Below are 17,886 nucleotides of genomic sequence, written 5' to 3' on the forward strand. Positions count from 1 at the left end.
TTGAACTTTAATTTTTAAAGACTTTAGGAGCCTACATCTTTTAAGTGGTTTGATATCAAAAGCTTTCGTATCCTCTAATACATAAGCGCTAGTTTTAATTTTGCCCATTTTATACAGTCATTCGCCAAATGTATTAAAATGTTGACGCTATATTATTTTACAGTGTGATGCTGTATTATTTTACAGTGCCCCTACACTGCTCGTGTGGAAGTTCTCCATTAGGATCACTCTTTTAATTTTTACAAAATTTCCCATAAAACCATTCATTTCAACCATTTCTCCTCTCGATTAATAATAAATAAACATTTAGGGAGATATTTATCAAAACCTGTGTAGAGGAAGAGTGGTGCAGTTGCCTATGGCAACCAATCAGAGGCCTGTGAAAAATGAAAGAAGCAATCTGATTGGTTGCCATGGACAACGGCACCACTCTTCCTCTACACAGGTTTTCATAAATCTCCTCCTTAGGGTCTATTCACACGTACAGTATCCTGGGCAGATTTGATGCGCAGGATTTCAAGCTGTGTTCAGTTTACATTGAAATCTGCAGCAGAAAATCCTGCGCATCAAATCTACGCAGAATACTGCACGTGCAAATAGACCATGAAACAGTATTTGCAGTTCACATCACCTTAGATTCATCAATGTATAAAGAGCTTCATTACAAAGTCCATATAAAACTGAGGGTAAAGGCACTTTTACATGGCAGGATTTTGGTCCATATTTTGAATCAGCCAAAACTAGAAGTGGCACTTTTTCAAAGAAAAAGTGTAATGGAAGTTTGGACTTACTTATACTGATGTTAAATACAAAAAATACATCAGAAAGTGTCATTAAAGGAGATATCCAGTGCTAAAAAACGTATCCCCTATCCTAAGGATAGGGGATAAGTTTCAGATCCTCGGGGGCCGACCGCTGGGGCCCCCCGCGATCTCCTGTACGGCGCCCCAGCAGCCTGCGGGAAGGGGGCGTGTTGACCACTACACGAAGCGGCAGCTGACACGCCCCTTCAATACATCGCTATGGCAGAGCGCTATGGCTCTGCCATAGCGATGTATTGAGGGGGCGTGTCAGCCGCCGATTCGTGTGGTGATCGACATCCGGTATCTGTCCAGCGAGCCGGGGCCCGTACAGGAGATCGTGGGGGGGGGGCAGCGGTTGGCCCCACGCGATCTGAAAGTTTTTCAGCACTGGACTACTCCTTTAATCAAAAGTAACATCAAGAGAAAAATGCCAGTAGTACTAAAAAAAAATTCAACATTTGTAATGTTAACGATAAAATAAACTGGAGAGGTGACAGCCATTTTGTATCTGCATCAATATTTTATACGAATAAACTGCACTGTAGGGTCAGGCATTGTGGCACATAATTTTCAAGGCATCCAACGGAATTGCACCAAGTTTAGAGTGAAGCTGCACTTTCCATTATTACATTCAAGAAGTTTTAACTGTTTTATGATATGTATGTATATATATATATATATATATATATATATATAAACAAGGACTGTGCATTATTCACTATAAAACAAAACAGCACTCACAGAAAGAAAGGAAAGATAGATTCATCCATTACATAATAAGCCACAGTAAATATTGGTGGTGGGTGTCAGGGTAAGTATGAAAGGGGTGCGGCTACTTTGTACAACACGGTTTAAATACGAAATATATTTCTAGAAAACAATTATAAACAATTATAGTGGTTTTTCTTGTTTCACCAAAACAAAATAAGAGAGTGTGAAATATATGAAACTCCTTCACTTAGTCTTTATACTAACATAAATCAGTTACATCTTGTATATTAAGTATAAAAGAAATAAATCTCATACAAATAGGCAGCAATAACAAGGGGAAAAGGTGTCGGGCTGTAGACGGTAAGCCTTCTCCTTCACATATTGGACTAGATAGCCTAGATAGCCTAGATAGCTGGCAGTGTCCGCCGTTGATGCTGTGTGAGCTCCGGATGCCATACGTCCACAATAAAAATCAGGCGGTAAGAATCAGCTTTCTGCCAAACTTCATGCTCAAAAGAATCATCAAAGATGAGCACTTTGCCTTCTTCCCATGACCTGTAAAAATAATGGTGAACCTACTTAGAACATACTCAGGACATCTCCTGTTTACACTGGTGCGTATGGACATTGTAATAAGGAGGGAAGGGGAAAGAGGGGGTTCTCCTAAGAGCTGCATTAAGGTTGGTGAAGAAAAGGTTGATGGCCACTTTCCACACTATGGTACCCAAAGCCCATCTGACCAACCACCACACGTGCATGGCCCTCTCAACAGAAGTCTATGTGACTTATGAAGACGACCAAGCCAGTGATGCCCCTAGAGCTGTTCTTGGATGAAAAGGGTTACAAAATTACCATCTATCAAATGACCTCTATGTAGCCATGCCATTCCTTTGTCTAATCGGAGGCTTTATTCTGCAAAAAAACATTTTTTATCCAGTATTGAATAGTTGGAGAGGCATGGCCCAGGGTTTTTAATGGCACGCCCCTCTTGAACAACACCACAGCACCGGCCCTGTGCTCCTCCACGCATGTGTCATCTCCCACCATTATGCCACATGCTATAGGCAGAGAGTGAGCTCCCTGCCTCTATTGGTTCACGACGGCGCATACACTGAGGAGCTGTATGTTGCTCGCACAGGGCCAGTGCTGTTCAAGAGAGAAGTGGAACTGTGGACCCCCGGCCATGTCTCTCCGACTTTTCATGGAGAATTTTTTTTTTAGCATCATAATCCTCTGATTAGGCAAAAAAGATACGGCTGCATTACTGTGCTACACAGCTTTTACATACTGTGCATAGCTTTAGGTGGTAAATCCTAGGGACGGCTGCTGTATACTACAGAGGAAGTTCTTTTCTTTTTGAATTTCCATTCTGTCTGACCACAGTGCTCTCTGCTGACACCTCTGTCCATTAAAGGAACTGTCCAGAGTAGGAGCGAATTCCCATAGCAAACCTCTCCTGCTCTGGACAGTTCCTGACATGGACAGAGGTGTCAGCAGAGAGCACTGTGGTCAGACAGAAAAGAGCTATACAACTTCCTGATAAGCATGTCGTTGAGTGCAAGGATAAGGCAGACAGCTGAGGAAGGCTCCCACACCGAAACGCGTCCTTGTACTACACTATGACATAATAAATCTTCACTGTGCATTACTGGTGAGTGCTGGGTATCATCTTTCTTCTACCTGTGGCTTTACCCTACCTTGTACACCAGGGCAGATTCCACGGAAGTGCCGACATATCCCTATATTGAATCGGCATAATATGCTGACACTAGGACCGCACGGCAATGTGTTGTCTCATAGACGGCTATGCATTCCGTGCGGAGTCTGCAGAAAGAATGAACATGTTCATTCTTAATGTGGACACGGAAATTTCCATACTGGAACCATCTGGTGCTGAATTCACATCTGGTGCACAGTGCAGCAGAATCCTGTTGAATCCAATGGGACTATGCTGCAGCGGAATCTCCATGCGGAATTCTACATGAAAATTCTGAGGTGTGAACATAGCCTTAGAGTAGCTCACAAATAATGGGGATAAACACAACATTCTGAGAGGCTCGAGGTAACAGAATTTATTCAATTCCAAAATTGCCTACCCTTGACCTCTATTAAAGCCTCACAAGTTCATTACGTTCTTAAAGGGGTACTCCACTGGAAAAAAAAAAAAACATTTTAAATCAACTGATGACAGAAAGTTAAACAGATTTGTAAATTACTTCTATTAAAAATTCTTAATCCTTCTAGTACTAATAAGCTTCTGTATGCTCCACAGGAAGTTCTTTTCTTTTTGAATTTCTGTTCTGTCTGACCACAGTGCTCTTTGCTGACACCTCTGTCCGTGTCAGGAACTGTCCAGAGCAGTATAGATTTTCTATGGGGTTCCTAAAATGGATAGAGGTGTCAACAGAGACCACTGTGGTCAGACAGAAAGGAAGTTTAAAAAGAAAAGAACTTCCTGTGGAGCATACAGAAGCTTATAAATACTAGAAGGATTAAGATTTTTTAATAGAAATCATTTACAAATCTGTTTAACTTTCTGGCACCAGTTGAATAAACTAAAAAAAAGTGTTTTCCAGCGGAGTACTTTAAATGTAGTTTGTTAAAGGGTGTCCAAACTATATAAAGGTGCATTGTATGTGGAGTGTTACCAGTGGAAATATCACTAGGAGCACTTGTTATATCCTCTCTTACACATTTATACTCTTTTATAGGAACAAAAACCTGATAAACCACTAGGGCAGTGGTCTCCAACCTGCGGACCTCCAGATGTTGCAAAACTACAACTCCCAGCATGCCCGGACAGCCAACGGCTGTCCGGGCATGCAGGGAGTTGTAGTTTTGCAACATCTGGAGGTCCGCAGGTTGGAGACCACTGCACTAGGGAAATAAAAGATTAGCTGAGATAGCATGTCATTGAGTGCAAGGATTAATACAATAAAATCTCGGCCTAATTGGAAGCCTTAAAGGGGTACTCCCGTTGAAAACTGTATTTTTTTTTTTTTTTTTAATCAACTGATGCCAGAAAGTTAAACAGATTTGTAAATCACTTCTATTAAAAAAAAATCTTAATCCTTCCAGTACTTTTTAGGGGCTGTATGCTCAAGAGAAATCCAAAAAATAAATGCATTTCCTCTGATGTCATGACCATAGTGCTCTCTGCTGTCCATTTTAGGAACTGTCCAGAGCAGCATAGGTTTGCTATGGAGATTTTTTCCTGTTCTGGACAGTTCCTAAAATGGACAGCAGAGGTCAGCAGAGAGCACTGTGGTCATGACATCAGAGGAAATGCATTTCTTTTTTGGATTTCTCTTTAGTATACAGCCCCTAAAAAGTACTGGAAGCATTAAGATTTTGTAATAGAAGTGATTTACAAATCTGTTTAACTTTCTGGCAGCAGTTGATTTAAAAAATAAATAAATAAATAAGGTTTCCACGGGAGTACCCCTTTAAGGAGAGCTTTGATGCTGTCAGCAGTGTTTACTTATTCATAGGGTACATGCTTCACTTAAGCCGGCTACAACCGTGCTGGAGAAGACAGCCCTTTACACATGCATCTGCATGGCTGGCTAGACATTAGAAAATTTATTCTAATTTCTTCAGAAAATAAACTAAAATGCAGAACTCAATTTTATATATATATATATATATATATATATATATATATATATATATATATAAAGAGAATATCCACAGCACACATCCAATGGGTGAAAAATCAAAAGTGGTTTATTCCATCAAACAGAGTGTCCAGAACAACGTTTCAACCAGCTCTCCTGGTCTTTTTCAAGCTTGAAAAAGACCAGGAGAGCTGGTTGAAACGTTGTTCTGGACACTCTGTTTGATGGAATAAACCACTTTTGATTTTTCACCCATTGGATGTGTGCTGTGGATATTCTCTTTTTATCTAAAATGGATCCCTGACCCGGGTCTGGACCTGCGAGCACCATAATACATTTAATATAATTTTTTTGGATGTGCTGTTTTCCTACAACTTATATATATATATATATATATATATAAATGTAATTGTTAAGATCAAAAAAGGAAGAATTTGTCCTTCAGACCCTACTTCTCTACAGGTTATATTGTTCTCCTGTACACAAATTTGCGGGACTGACAGAACGTCTATAGCAGAGCTGTCAGATGAATGCTCATTCAGTCAACAAGTATTCTTCCCCAATGCTCATTCAGTCAACAAGTATTCTTCCCCAATGCTCATTCAGTCAACAAGTATTCTTCCCAATGCTCATTCAGTCAACAAGTATTCTTCCCCGTTCCACCACAAACACATCAATAAAAGCACATATAAGAACAGAGCACTGTGATGCCAGGCAGATACTGTTATCCTAATCTCTGTTATTACCGAGGCTCATAGATATCGTGCTGATGAATAAAAGCAGTCATCATAGAATGGGATTGTTCGGGAGCTGTATATAGTAAAATAACAGATCTGTATATAGGAGGGTGAGACATACAAATGTACAATTACAGGACATGGCCCACCACATCTGTGTCAGTTTGCTTTAGTCTGCCCAATGCTCCTTGCTTTGGTGCGTCTTAAAGGGGTACTCCGCCCCTAGACATCTTATCCCCTATCCAAAGGATAGGGGATAAGATGTCAGATCGCCGCGGTGCCGCTGCTGGGAAGCCCAGGGATCCCCGCTGCGGCACTGCGCTATCATTACAGCACAGAGCGAGTTCGCTCTGTGCGTAATGACGGGCGATACAGGGGACGGAGCCGCGTGATGTCATGGCTCCGCCCCTTGTGACATGATGGCCCGCCCCTTTCAATACAAGTCTATGGGAGGGGGCGCGGCGGTGGTCACGCCCCCTGCCATAGACTTGCATTAAGGGGACGGGCCGTGATGTCACGAGGGGCGGAGCCATGACGTCATGCGGCTTCGTCCCCTGTATCGCCCGTCATTACGCACAGAGTGAACTCGCTCTGTGCTGTAATAATAGCGCAGTGCCGCAGCGGGGATCCCCGGGCTCCCCAGCAGCGGCACCGCGGCGATCTGACATCTTATCCCCTATCCTTTGGATAGGGGATAAGATGTCTAGGGGCGGAGTACCCCTTTAAAGGGGTACTCCGGGGGAAAACCTTTTTTCTTTAAATCAACTGGCGCCAGAAAGTTAAACAGATTTGTCAATTAATTCTATAAAAAAATTCTTAATCCTTCCAGTACTTATTAGTTGCTGAATACTACAGAGGAAATTCTTAGCTTTTTGGAACAAAGTGATCTCTGCTGACATCAGGAGCACAGTGCTCTCGGATGACATCTCTGTCCATTTTAGGAACGGTCCAGAGCAGCATATGTTTGCTATGGGGATTTTCTCCTATTCTGGACAGTTCTTAACCCCTTAAGGACTCAGGGTTTTTCCGTTTTTGCACTTTCGTTTTTTCCTCCTTACCTTTTAAAAATAATAACCCTTTCAATTTTCCACCTAAAAATCCATATTATGGCTTATTTTTTGCGTCGCCAATTCTACTTTGCAGTGACATTAGTCATTTTACCCAAAAATGCACGGCGAAACGGAAGAAAAAATCATTGTGCGACAAAATCGAAAAAAACGCCATTTTGTAACTTTTGGGGGCTTCCGTTTCTACGCAGTGAATATTTCGGTAAAAATTACACCTTATCATTATTCTGTAGATCCATACGGTTAAAATGATACCCTATTTATATAGGTTTGATTTTGTCGCACTTCTGGAAAAAATCATAACTACATGCAGGAAAATTTATACGTTTAAAAATGTCATCTTCTGACCCCTATAACTTTTTTGTTTTTCCACGTACAGGGCGGTATGAGGACTCATTTTTTGCGCCGTGATCTGAAGTTTTTATTGGTATGATTTTTGTTTTGATCTGACTTTTTGATCACTTTTTATTCATTTTTTTAATGGTATAAAAAGTGACCAAAATACGCTTTTTTGGACTTTGGAATTTTTTTGCGGGTACGCCATTGACCGTGCGGTTTAATTAATTATATATTTTTATAGTTCGGACATTTACGCACGCGGTGATACCACATATGTTTATTTTTTTTACACTGTTTTATTTTTTTATGGGAAAAGGGGGGTGATTCAAACTTTTATTAGGGAAGGGGTTAAATGACCTTTATTAACACTTTTTTTAAACATTTTTTTGCAGTGTTATAGGTCCCATAGGGACCTATAACACTGCACACACTGATCTCCTATGCTGATCACTGGCGTGTATTAACACGCCTGTGATCAGCATTATCGGCGCTTGACTGCTCCTGCCTGGATCTCAGGCACGGAGCAGTCATTCGTCGATCGGACACCGAGGAGGCAGGTAAGGGCCCTCCCGGTGTCCGATCAGCTGTTCGGGACGCCGTCGGTCCCGAACAGCCCGACTGAGCAGCCGGGATACTTTCAGTTTCACTTTAGAAGCGGCGGTCAGCTTTGACCGCCGCTTCTAAAGGGTTAATACCGCACATCGCCGCGATCGGCGATGTGTGGTATTAGCCGCGGGTCCCGGCCGTTGATAAGCACCGGGACCAAAGCGATATGATGCAGGATCGCGGCGCGATCCCGCTTCATATCACGGGAGCCGGCGCAGGACGTAAATATACGTCCTGCGTCGTTAAGGGGTTAAAATGGACAGAGATGTCAGCAGAGAGCACTGTGCTCGTGATTCAGCAGAGAGCTCTGTGTTCCAAAAAGAAAAGAATTTCCTCTGTAGTATTCAGCAGCTACTAAGTACTGGAAGGATTGAGATTTTTTAATAGAAGTAATTTACAAACCTGTTTAACTTTCTGGCACCAATTGATTTAAGAAAAAAAAAAGTTTTCCACCGGAGTACCCCTTTGAAACACAAGCTTATTCTCATCTGCCACTGAAAGGCCCATAGGTTAAGTATATTACAAACTGCTAAGGGTGTTTTCCCACAATTACAAGTTATCTACTCTGCCTAGGAATTGCAAAGAATTGTAAGAACAACACTGCACAGGATCCAGTTCTGTCCTTATTATTTCTATTTACAGAGCAGATTACATAACTACAGCTACAATTGTACCTACCATTGTAGGTGTGGGGTACTGCATGTGGGGAAAAACGGGGAAGACATGCATGGCATAGATTGGGTATTGGGGACAGACATTAAATATTGTCACAGAAAGAGGCCAAACACAATGCCTATGAGGGGTGTTAAAGAGGTACTCCACAGGAAAACATAAGTCGAGTTTTTCAGCACGATTTTTCGTGCTGAAAACACCCCCCTCGGCTTATACTCGAGTGAACTCTCCACCCTCAGTGGTCTTCAACCTGCGGACCTCCAGAGGTTTCAAAACTACAACTCCCAGCAAGCCCGGGCAGCCATCGGCTTGCTGGGAGTTGCAGTTTTGAAACCTCTGGAGGTCCGCAGGTTGAAGACCACTGCGGCCTTCGACATCATCCAGCCCCCTCTCACCCCCTTTAGTTCTGTACTCTTCTCGCCTCTTCTCCGCGCTTCGGGCCCGGCCCCAGAATAGTCACGTTGCCTTGACGACGACGCAGAGGTACGTTCATTACCAACGTCCCTCTGCGTCATCGTCAAGGCAACGCCTCTATTCCGGGCCCGAAGCGCGGAGAAGAGGCGCCCCCGGTGAAGATAGCAGCCCGGAACCACTATCCCACCGGATGACCTCCCCACCGGACAGTCCTGCAGCACCGGACCAGCGCCGAGCGGAGGTGAGTACAGAACTAAAGGGGGTGAGAGGGGTCTGGATGATGTCGAAGGCCGCAGTGGTCTTCAACCTGCGGACCTCCAGAGGTTTCAAAATTACAACTCCCAGCAAGCCCAGACAGCCGATGGCTGTCCGGGCTTGCTGGGAGTTGTAGTTTTGAAACCTCTGGAGGTCCGCAGGTTGAAGACCACTGAGGGCGGAGAGTTCACAAGAGGATGATGACAAGGGGATGATGACAAGGGGATGATGAAGGGGGGTGGGGATGATGACAAGGGGATGATGACAAGGGGATGATGAAGGGGGGGTGTGGAATGATGATAGGCGGTGATGATGAAGGGGGGATGATGACAGGGTGATGATGATGAGGGTCTGGATGATGACAGGGGGGGATGATGTATTTCCCACCCTAGGCTTATACTCGAGTCAATAACTTTTCCTGGGATTTTGGGATGAAATTAGGGGCCTCGGCTTATATTCGGGTCGGCTTATACTCGAGTATATACGGTATGCAGGACTTTTCTTGCAATTCTTTACCAGCAACAATTTAATCAAAATCTACAGGTGAAAAAAGAGACTGTTTATAGAGTTTACAGTGTATTAACAATTTACCTGGATAGGTCTCTATAGGTTTAGTGGCGGAAGAGAACACGCACATGTTGGGATATACAAAAGTAAGAAGCATTGGGAATACTTCAACATACTGCCGCCTGGTATGGTGAGCCATTCTCTGTAAAAAATGTATAGTGCTACCTTCCAGAATCAGAGTTCTAGACTTTTTAACTATAGTCCAGCAAAGTCTGCAGCCCCTTTTGTTTTGCTGTAATAATAAAAAAATTGACAGACCCCAGTATAAGTCACAGGGCCCATCAAGTTTGGCATGATTCGCCACAAAACAGATGCTTATAAACTGCAGCCATGAGGCTAATGTGAACATAATCTAATATATTCAAATGTGCTTTACCAGTATTCGTCTCTTCCTCCAAAATTGGGCTTTACCAATATCGCACAAAAATTAAAACACTTGGTAGAATGTGTAGAAATATAAGTACCGTATATACTCGAGTATAAGCCGAGTGTTTCAGCACGATTTTTCATGCTGAAAACGCCCCCCTCGGCTTATACTCGAGTGAACTCTCCGCCTGTCAACCCCTTCATCAGTGGTCTTCAACCTGAGGGCTTCCAGATGTTGCAAAACTACAACTCCCAGCATGCCCGGAAAGCCATCGGCTGTCCGGGCATGCTGGGTGTTGTAGTTTTAAAACCTCTGGAGGTTCGCAGGTTGAAGACCACTGCGGCCTTCGTCATCATCCAGCCCCCCTCCCCCTTTTGATTTGTACTCACCTCCCCTCGGTGGGAAGTTAGGGTGAGCTGATCCGGGCCATCTATGCTGCAGGGACCGTCCGGTGGGGAGGGTTAGTCATTGCGGGCTGTTCATTTTAACCAGGGGGGCCTCCTCTCTGCGCTTCGGGCCCGACCCCGGAGTAGTGACGTTGCCTTGACAACGACGCACAGGGACGTTCATGCGCAACGTCCCTGTGCGTCGTCTTCAAGGCAACGTCACTAGTCCGGGCCTGAAGCGCGGAGAAGAGGCCCCCCCGGTGAAAATGGACAGCCTGCAACGACTAATCCTCCCCACCGGACGGACCAGCTCACCCTAACTGAGAACAAAACAAAAGGGGGGGGGGGGGCTGGATGATGACGAAGGCAGCAGTGGTCTTCAACCTGTGGACCTCCAGAGGTTTCAAAACTACAACACCCAGCATGCCCGGACAGCCGATGGCCACTGATGAAGGGATTGACAGGAGGTGATGATGAAGGGGGGGGGGGGATGATGACGGGGGTCTGGATGATGACGGGGGTCTGGATGATTACATGGGGGGATGTTGTATTTCCCACCCTAGGCTTATAGTCGAGTCAATAACTTTTCCTGGGTTTTTGGGGTAAAATTAGGGGCCTCGGCTTATATTCGGGTCGGCTTATACTTGAGTATATACGGTAAATAGATATGGGTAGCTCACAGAAAAAATATACGAGGTTAACTGAGATATTCTCACACCCAAAGAGAATCAATGAAGAAAAGGTTATGCAAAAAATGGATTACTCAGTCCTCAGCATAACCACTCCAAAAAAGACTGTACAGTGGATATGTGGTCTAGTATGGAAAAGAATTGTAAACTTCCAGGCCGATATAATAATTAAAATAGTTTAATACTAAAAGATTAGACAATACTAGACAATGTTAAAATTGTGAAAAATAAATCAAAAGAAATGCAGCCGCAGGGCCCTACAGCTGCTTATTAATTTACATAGAAATGATTGTATAAATGTTATCACCGATTGAACCTTGGAAAGTATAACTATATGGATAGTAGTATCTTCACTATAATCGATCATGTAAACAGTGTTTGAGTATGCATATGCTACACAATGTAACAAAATAAAAATGTAACAGAAAAACATAGCAATATGTCTAGATGAATAGTTCAAACAACTGTAGCAGTGATAGACCTGTAAAGGAAAAAAGTCCTGTCCTCTGTAGATATCAGCGTCCGCTCCGGAGGGATAGAAATAAAATTAAATTGAATAAATAATGAATGTAATGTCCAACAATGTGGATTCTGTGCGGGGGATATTGAGCACCTGTGGCAAGATGGCAAATAACTGGAAGTGTGGCCGTGTGATTCATCTGATCAGCTGACTGCCAGACACGTGACCACCCACCTGCAACATCAGACGCCGGGAGCTCGCGGCCGTGGTTCCACTTGCCGGTGCTCCAGCCATTCTTAGCTAGAGCAGAACGATCATCGGTCCGGTTCCATCGTGGAGTGGGCACATCAGTGCCTGTGTCTTTCTTTACATCCCGGCACAGCAGGTCCTCCCGGCCACACTTCCAGTTATTTGCCATCTTGCCACAGGTGGTCAATATCCCCCGCACAGAATCCACATTGTTGGACATTACATTCATTATTTATTCCATTTTATTTTATTTCTATCCCTCCGGAGCGGACGCTGATATCTACAGAGGACATGACTTTTTTCCTTTACAGGTCTATCACTGCTACAGTTGTTTGAACTATTCATCTAGACATATTGCTATGCTTTTCTGTTACATTTTTATTTTGTTACATTGTGTAGCATATGCATACTCAAACACTGTTTACATGATCGATTATAGTGAAGATACTACTATCCATATAGTTATACTTTCCAAGGTTCAATCGGTGGTAACATTTATACAATCATTTCTATGTAAATTAATACGCAGCTGTAGGGCCCTGCGGATGCATTTCTTTTGATTTATTTTTCACAATTTTAACATTGTCTCGTATTGTCTAATCTTTTAGTATTCAACAATTGTAATTATTATATTGGTCTGGAAGTTTACAATTCTTTTCCATACTAGACCACATATCCACTGTACAGTCTTTTTTGGAGTGGTTATGCTGAGGACTGAGCAATCCATTTTTTGCAGAATGTGTAGAAATACTAGAAAATATTACAGAAGCAAAGTGTAACAACAAAAATAATTACATGTACAAGATGTATTATACAGTATATGCTACTGGTGAAACATACCGGGTATCATTGGCGCATCTTATCCTGCAGCCTTGGCTTGGTATAACTAAACCCAAGTGCATCCGTAGCCTACAATTTGTTGGTCCTGTGTGAGGCCACACGTGAGTCCCTGGGTGCATTACAGAATATTTGATCTGTGGGAGATAAGGAAAAGACGTCATTAAACAAAGGAACGAGAGGACAGATGCACCTAGAGTATTATTGACAGAACACTAAATAGTCAGCAGACAAGTGAAAGTTATCCCACCCCATTACCCCCATTGCATAGTTGAATGCTCAATATATCCTATGTACCGTATATACTAATCAACCAAAAAACAATAAATAAACTAAAAATTATATACACACAACATGCATGTTAGATAGGCAACACTCATTGCCATCTATGACGGAGCTTTTCTTGTTAAAAGGGTACTCCCAATGAAAACTGTTTTATTTTTATTTTTTTTAAATCAACTGGTCCCAGAAAGTTAAACAGATTTGTAAATTACTTCTATTAAAAAAATCTTAATCTTTCCAGTACTTTTTAGGGGCTGTATACTACAGAGGAAATGCTTTTCTTTTTGGATTTCTCTTCTGTCACAACCCCAGTTCTCTCTGCTGACCTCGGCTGCCATTTTAGGAACTGTCCAGAGCAGCATATATATTTGCTATGGGGATTTTCTCCTGCTTTGCACAGTTCCTAAAATGGACAGAGAGGTCAGCAGAGAGCACTGTGATGGTGACAGAAGAGAAAACCAAAAAGAAAAGCATTTCCTCTGTAGTATACAACCCCTAAAAAGTACTGGAAGGATTAAGATTTCTTAATAGAAGTAATTTACAAATCTGTTTAACTTCTGGTACCAGTTGATTAAAAAAAAAAAAAAAAAGTTTTCCACGGGAGTACCCCTTTAAATAAACTGAGTTGTCGGAGAATCTGGGCTAAGCTTCCTTCAGTATAACCACTTTTGATTGTTATCTAAAATCCAAATCACCCAAAACTAGGAAACTACTTCTTATAACCAATAAGAAATGCTCTTCAAAATATTCACTTGTAAAAAGGGTCTACTAAGGTAAATCCACAGTTTCCCAATATATTTTGATTTTTACAACTGTCCTAGTAACAGTATGAATCCTATTTCCAACTGTTCCCTAAAAATATGTCCACAGACCGGACTACTTGTCAGCTTCTATATGTGCATTTTATAAGAAATTGAACATTTAAATTTTTTATTTAATTTTATTTTTTTACTAAACAGACTTTTACTAGATAACATGAGCACTGATGGTATTGGCATATTACTCTGGAATGAAAGGGAAGGTCACAAGAAGTATAATTTCGGCATAGCATTTGTATATCAGGGAATCACTTATATTAATTAAAGGGGTACTCCGCTGCTCAGCGTTTGGAACAAACTGTTCTGAACGCTGGAGCCGGGAACTCGTGACATCACAGCCCCGCCCCCTTGTGATGTCACGCCCCGCCCCCTCAATGCAAGTCTATGGGAGGGGGCGTGACAGCCGTCAGGGGGCAGGGTGTGACGTCATGAGGAGGCGGGGATATGACATCACGAGCTCCCGACGCCGGCTCCAGCGTTTGGAACTGTTTGTTCCAAACGCTGAGCAGCGGAGGACCCCTTTAACCTAACAAAGCCATGAACCCATTTATCAAAAACCATCCCGTACCTGTCCTCTGCGGCATCCAGTGGACTCGGGGAACCTTTCTAACAAAGCACATGTCTTAGGTGCTGCTTTACAGGACTTCTCATTTTTTCGTCCTATCACAAAGAAAAATATATTAAAATTAAATAGGAACAGTGGGAAAAACCTGCAAACATTTCTACCTTCTTCTGACATGTAAGATTACTGATGGCAAATTGGAGCAAAAAATCATATTTAGGGGGCTTAGAATTATTTCCATAAACAATGTGATTCCTGTCCGAGGACTTACCATATTTTTTGGCATTGGCATGCAGACCTATAAGAGCATGACGGCTAAAATACACAATAACATTTCCATCTTATTTTGATGTTGATTTTCAAATGTCCCATTGATTTCAACTGGAGAATCCATTGATTTCAGTCAGTAGGTAATGCAGTATAGGACCCTCAGTAGGTTCCCCTCAAATAGGGCAGGATAAACCAAAGGACAGATTCTCTCTAAATTGAATAGGCCTAATTTGCAATAGTAATGCAGGCAGGGCTGTTAAAGGAAGTCTCTGGGATAGAAAATCCTGGGCGATCTCCTGTACAGTGCCCCACTATCTTTGTACCCCATATACCACACTATACCATCAATTTTTGTGTCCCAACAGTCTTGGAGGGATCTATCCATTGTGGGTTAGTGTCGGACCAATAGTGGTGGTTTTGTTTGTTAACTTCCCCATTCACATAAAAGTTTGCTTCATCACTGAACAAAATCTTCTGCGTAAACTGAGGGTCCTGTTCCAATTTTTGTTTTGCCCATTCTGCAGCACCTGAAACTACGGATACTGGAAGCCTGTGCTAGCATTTCTCCTGTGGTGTTGCTATCAGTGTGTGAAGAGTGGGAGATGAGGGTTGCATTGACAATCCAACACAATGGGCAGCACATTGAACACAATTTATAAGTGGTCAGAAACTTGTAAATAACTCATGAAAGAATAAAGTTACGTTAAAACCAAGCACATCATTGTTTTTCTTGTGAAATTCCCAATAAGTTTGACGTGTCACATGACCCTCTTCCTATTGAAAAAACAAAAGTTGGATTCAAAATGGCCAACTTCAAAATGGCCGCCATGGTCACCACCCATCTTGAAAAGTTTCCCCCCTCACATATACTAATGTGCCACAAACAGGAAGTTAATATCACCAACCATTCCCATTTTATTAAGGTGAATCCATATAAATGGCCCACCCTGTAGTTCATAATATAGTGTCTGTACCTGTGTGTGATGGCTGGTCTCCCAATTCTTATGTGATCTTTGCCCCGATGTTCACTTTTATCAGCATACAAAATTTGTTTTGTCTCAGCTTTTCTCAGGTTGCAGTGCGGCCCAAGACATTACATCACTAGTCAGGTGTTTAAAGAGAGAGTGTCTGTGCTTCAATGGGTAGAACAACAGCTGGGAGGAGGGGGGTCATTCTCCACAGGGCTGCAGCTGTACTGCAATGGGTGGGGTGGCCGATGTGTAGGAGGAAGAAAAATGACCCCACACTTACAAACAAGGGATCCTGGGACTTGCAGAAGGAGGGAAGGAACTCCAACAGGAAAAAGCCATCTCCCAAAAAAAAAAAAAACTGCAGTGCATGATGGACTCAGCTATTTATCCCCAAGACGAGCGCATATCCTTCCTAAGCATGTTCATTACTGTCTGGCAGGTAAGTACTAAAGTCACCTTATAGTGGATAACCCCTTTAAGGGTACGTTCACACGAGCGGATCCACAGTGTATATTATGCTGCGGAACCGCCGCTGAAGGACCGCTGTATGGTGCCTTTACATGTGCCTGCTCGAAGCGGCAATCCACCGATATGAGCAGACACACTGAAGCGATGTGCGAGTCGCCGCGCATGTGCGGTGTACACTCAAACACATCGCGGCCACCCCCCCTGTTCTATGAGCTAAGCCGAGAGCTGCCGCGATGTGCGAGTATACAGTGGTCCCTCAAGTTACACAATTAATCGGTTCCAGGACGACCATTGTATGTTGAAACCATTGTATGATGAGACCTTAACTCTAAGGAAACCTGGTAATTGGTTCTAAAGATCCAAAATGTCATCCATAAATAGGAAAAAGTGAGGATTAAAGAAAAATAAGTAGATAACTAATATAGATAAAGCAAATCCTTACATATAAAAGTAAGAAAGATCTGCTGGGAGCTGTAATCACTGTCTATGTCAGTGTTTTCCAAGCAGGGAGCCTTCAGCTGTTGCAAAACTACAGCTCCCAGCATGCCCGGACAGCCAAAGGCTGTCCGGGCATGCTGGGAGCTGTAGTTTTGCAACAGCTGGGGGCACCCTGCTTGGGAAACACTGGTCTATGTAGAGGACAGGATCTTCTTCAGGGTCCTGTACAGTACATGCAATGTCCTAAAAAAGTAACATGGAGTCGCCCTCACCTGGTGTCCAAAGGAGCAGGTAACCCTGGTCCAAAGAGTAGTACAGAACATGTAATACCTTCTTGTACTGTAGGGGGCGCTACCAGACATCAGTCAGTGCATACGCTTCAGTAATACAGGTGTTTACCAGTGAATGCCCATTCTGATTGGTCAGTTCTTCCGGGTATTGACAGGTTTCACAGATCTGGACTGTCTGTAGTATTGTATGTTGAGTCTGGTTTCAACTGGGTCCAGAAAAGACCATTGTATGTTGAGTCAGGTTTCAAGTTAAAATGGTCCATAAAAGACCATTGTATGTTGAAACTATTGTATGTTGAGGCCATTGTAAGTTGAGGGATCACTGTACTGCGCATGCAGTGTGTCTGCTCGTAGCGGTGTATGTATACACTGTGGATCCGCTCGTGTGAACGTACCCTAATACAGCAGGAATCCTGGGATAGATTTGGTTGTTTTATCACCTTGTTGATAGGGCCTTCTGTATAGGTCCATAAGCATTGAACTAAAGGGTTACCTTGCTGCCACAATGTATATTGGCTCCAGTCTCCCTTTTCTCTGAGGTTTTCATCTTCAGGAACAAAAAGGCCTTTGCTTTTATCCATGACGGCAAGGCCCTCATCGCGGATCGTCTTCCAGTTGGCTTCCAAAGACTTCATGGGGGGGGAAAATGAAAAACAAGATCATTACGGTATCACACAGAACATCCCCACAAGCCTAATAAGCAGACTGATCCTTATATATAGGTGCGATCCAGTCAACTAAAAATAACAGGTGTCCAGCAGTTATCCAAGCATCAAACCTCAAAGAAGGCCTCTGCCAGCGAGGAACCCTTTCGTTATCTGGTGTTAGTGCGGATGTACAGCAGGTAACTAGATGCGGATAAGAAAACAATAGACATCTGCCTGGATGCAGTTTCCTCAGCTGGGCTCATTGGTATGCAGAACGCATCTCACCTAAGGAGAAGTCTTATCACTGCCTAGAAATATTAAAATCGCTGTAGGAGAAAGGGAAAGACCATTTACATACTTTATT

General features: G+C 42.9%; 1 protein-coding gene across 5 annotated transcripts in view; it reads right to left on the minus strand.

Moving 5' to 3' along the window:
• Positions 1–1,197: 1,197 nt before the first annotated feature.
• ASPH (aspartate beta-hydroxylase) overlaps positions 1,198–17,886 on the minus strand; it is a 193,660-nt gene continuing 176,971 nt past the window's right edge. For 2 of the 5 annotated variants that reach the window (XM_056522027.1, XM_056522024.1), the window contains 4 exons: positions 17,369–17,504; positions 14,445–14,536; positions 12,780–12,913; positions 1,198–2,069 (listed from right to left, as the gene is read on the minus strand). In XM_056522027.1, the coding sequence (XP_056378002.1) occupies positions 1,919–2,069; positions 12,780–12,913; positions 14,445–14,536; positions 17,369–17,504 (513 nt within the window). In that variant the 3' untranslated portion in view covers positions 1,198–1,918. The remainder of the gene's footprint in view (positions 2,070–12,779; positions 12,914–14,444; positions 14,537–17,368; positions 17,505–17,886) is intronic. The other 3 variants (XM_056522026.1, XM_056522023.1, XM_056522025.1) reach the window with 2 other exon arrangements.

The sequence above is a fragment of the Hyla sarda genome, chromosome 5 (genome assembly GCF_029499605.1).
Source record: "Hyla sarda isolate aHylSar1 chromosome 5, aHylSar1.hap1, whole genome shotgun sequence".
Lineage (NCBI taxonomy): Eukaryota > Metazoa > Chordata > Amphibia > Anura > Hylidae > Hyla > Hyla sarda.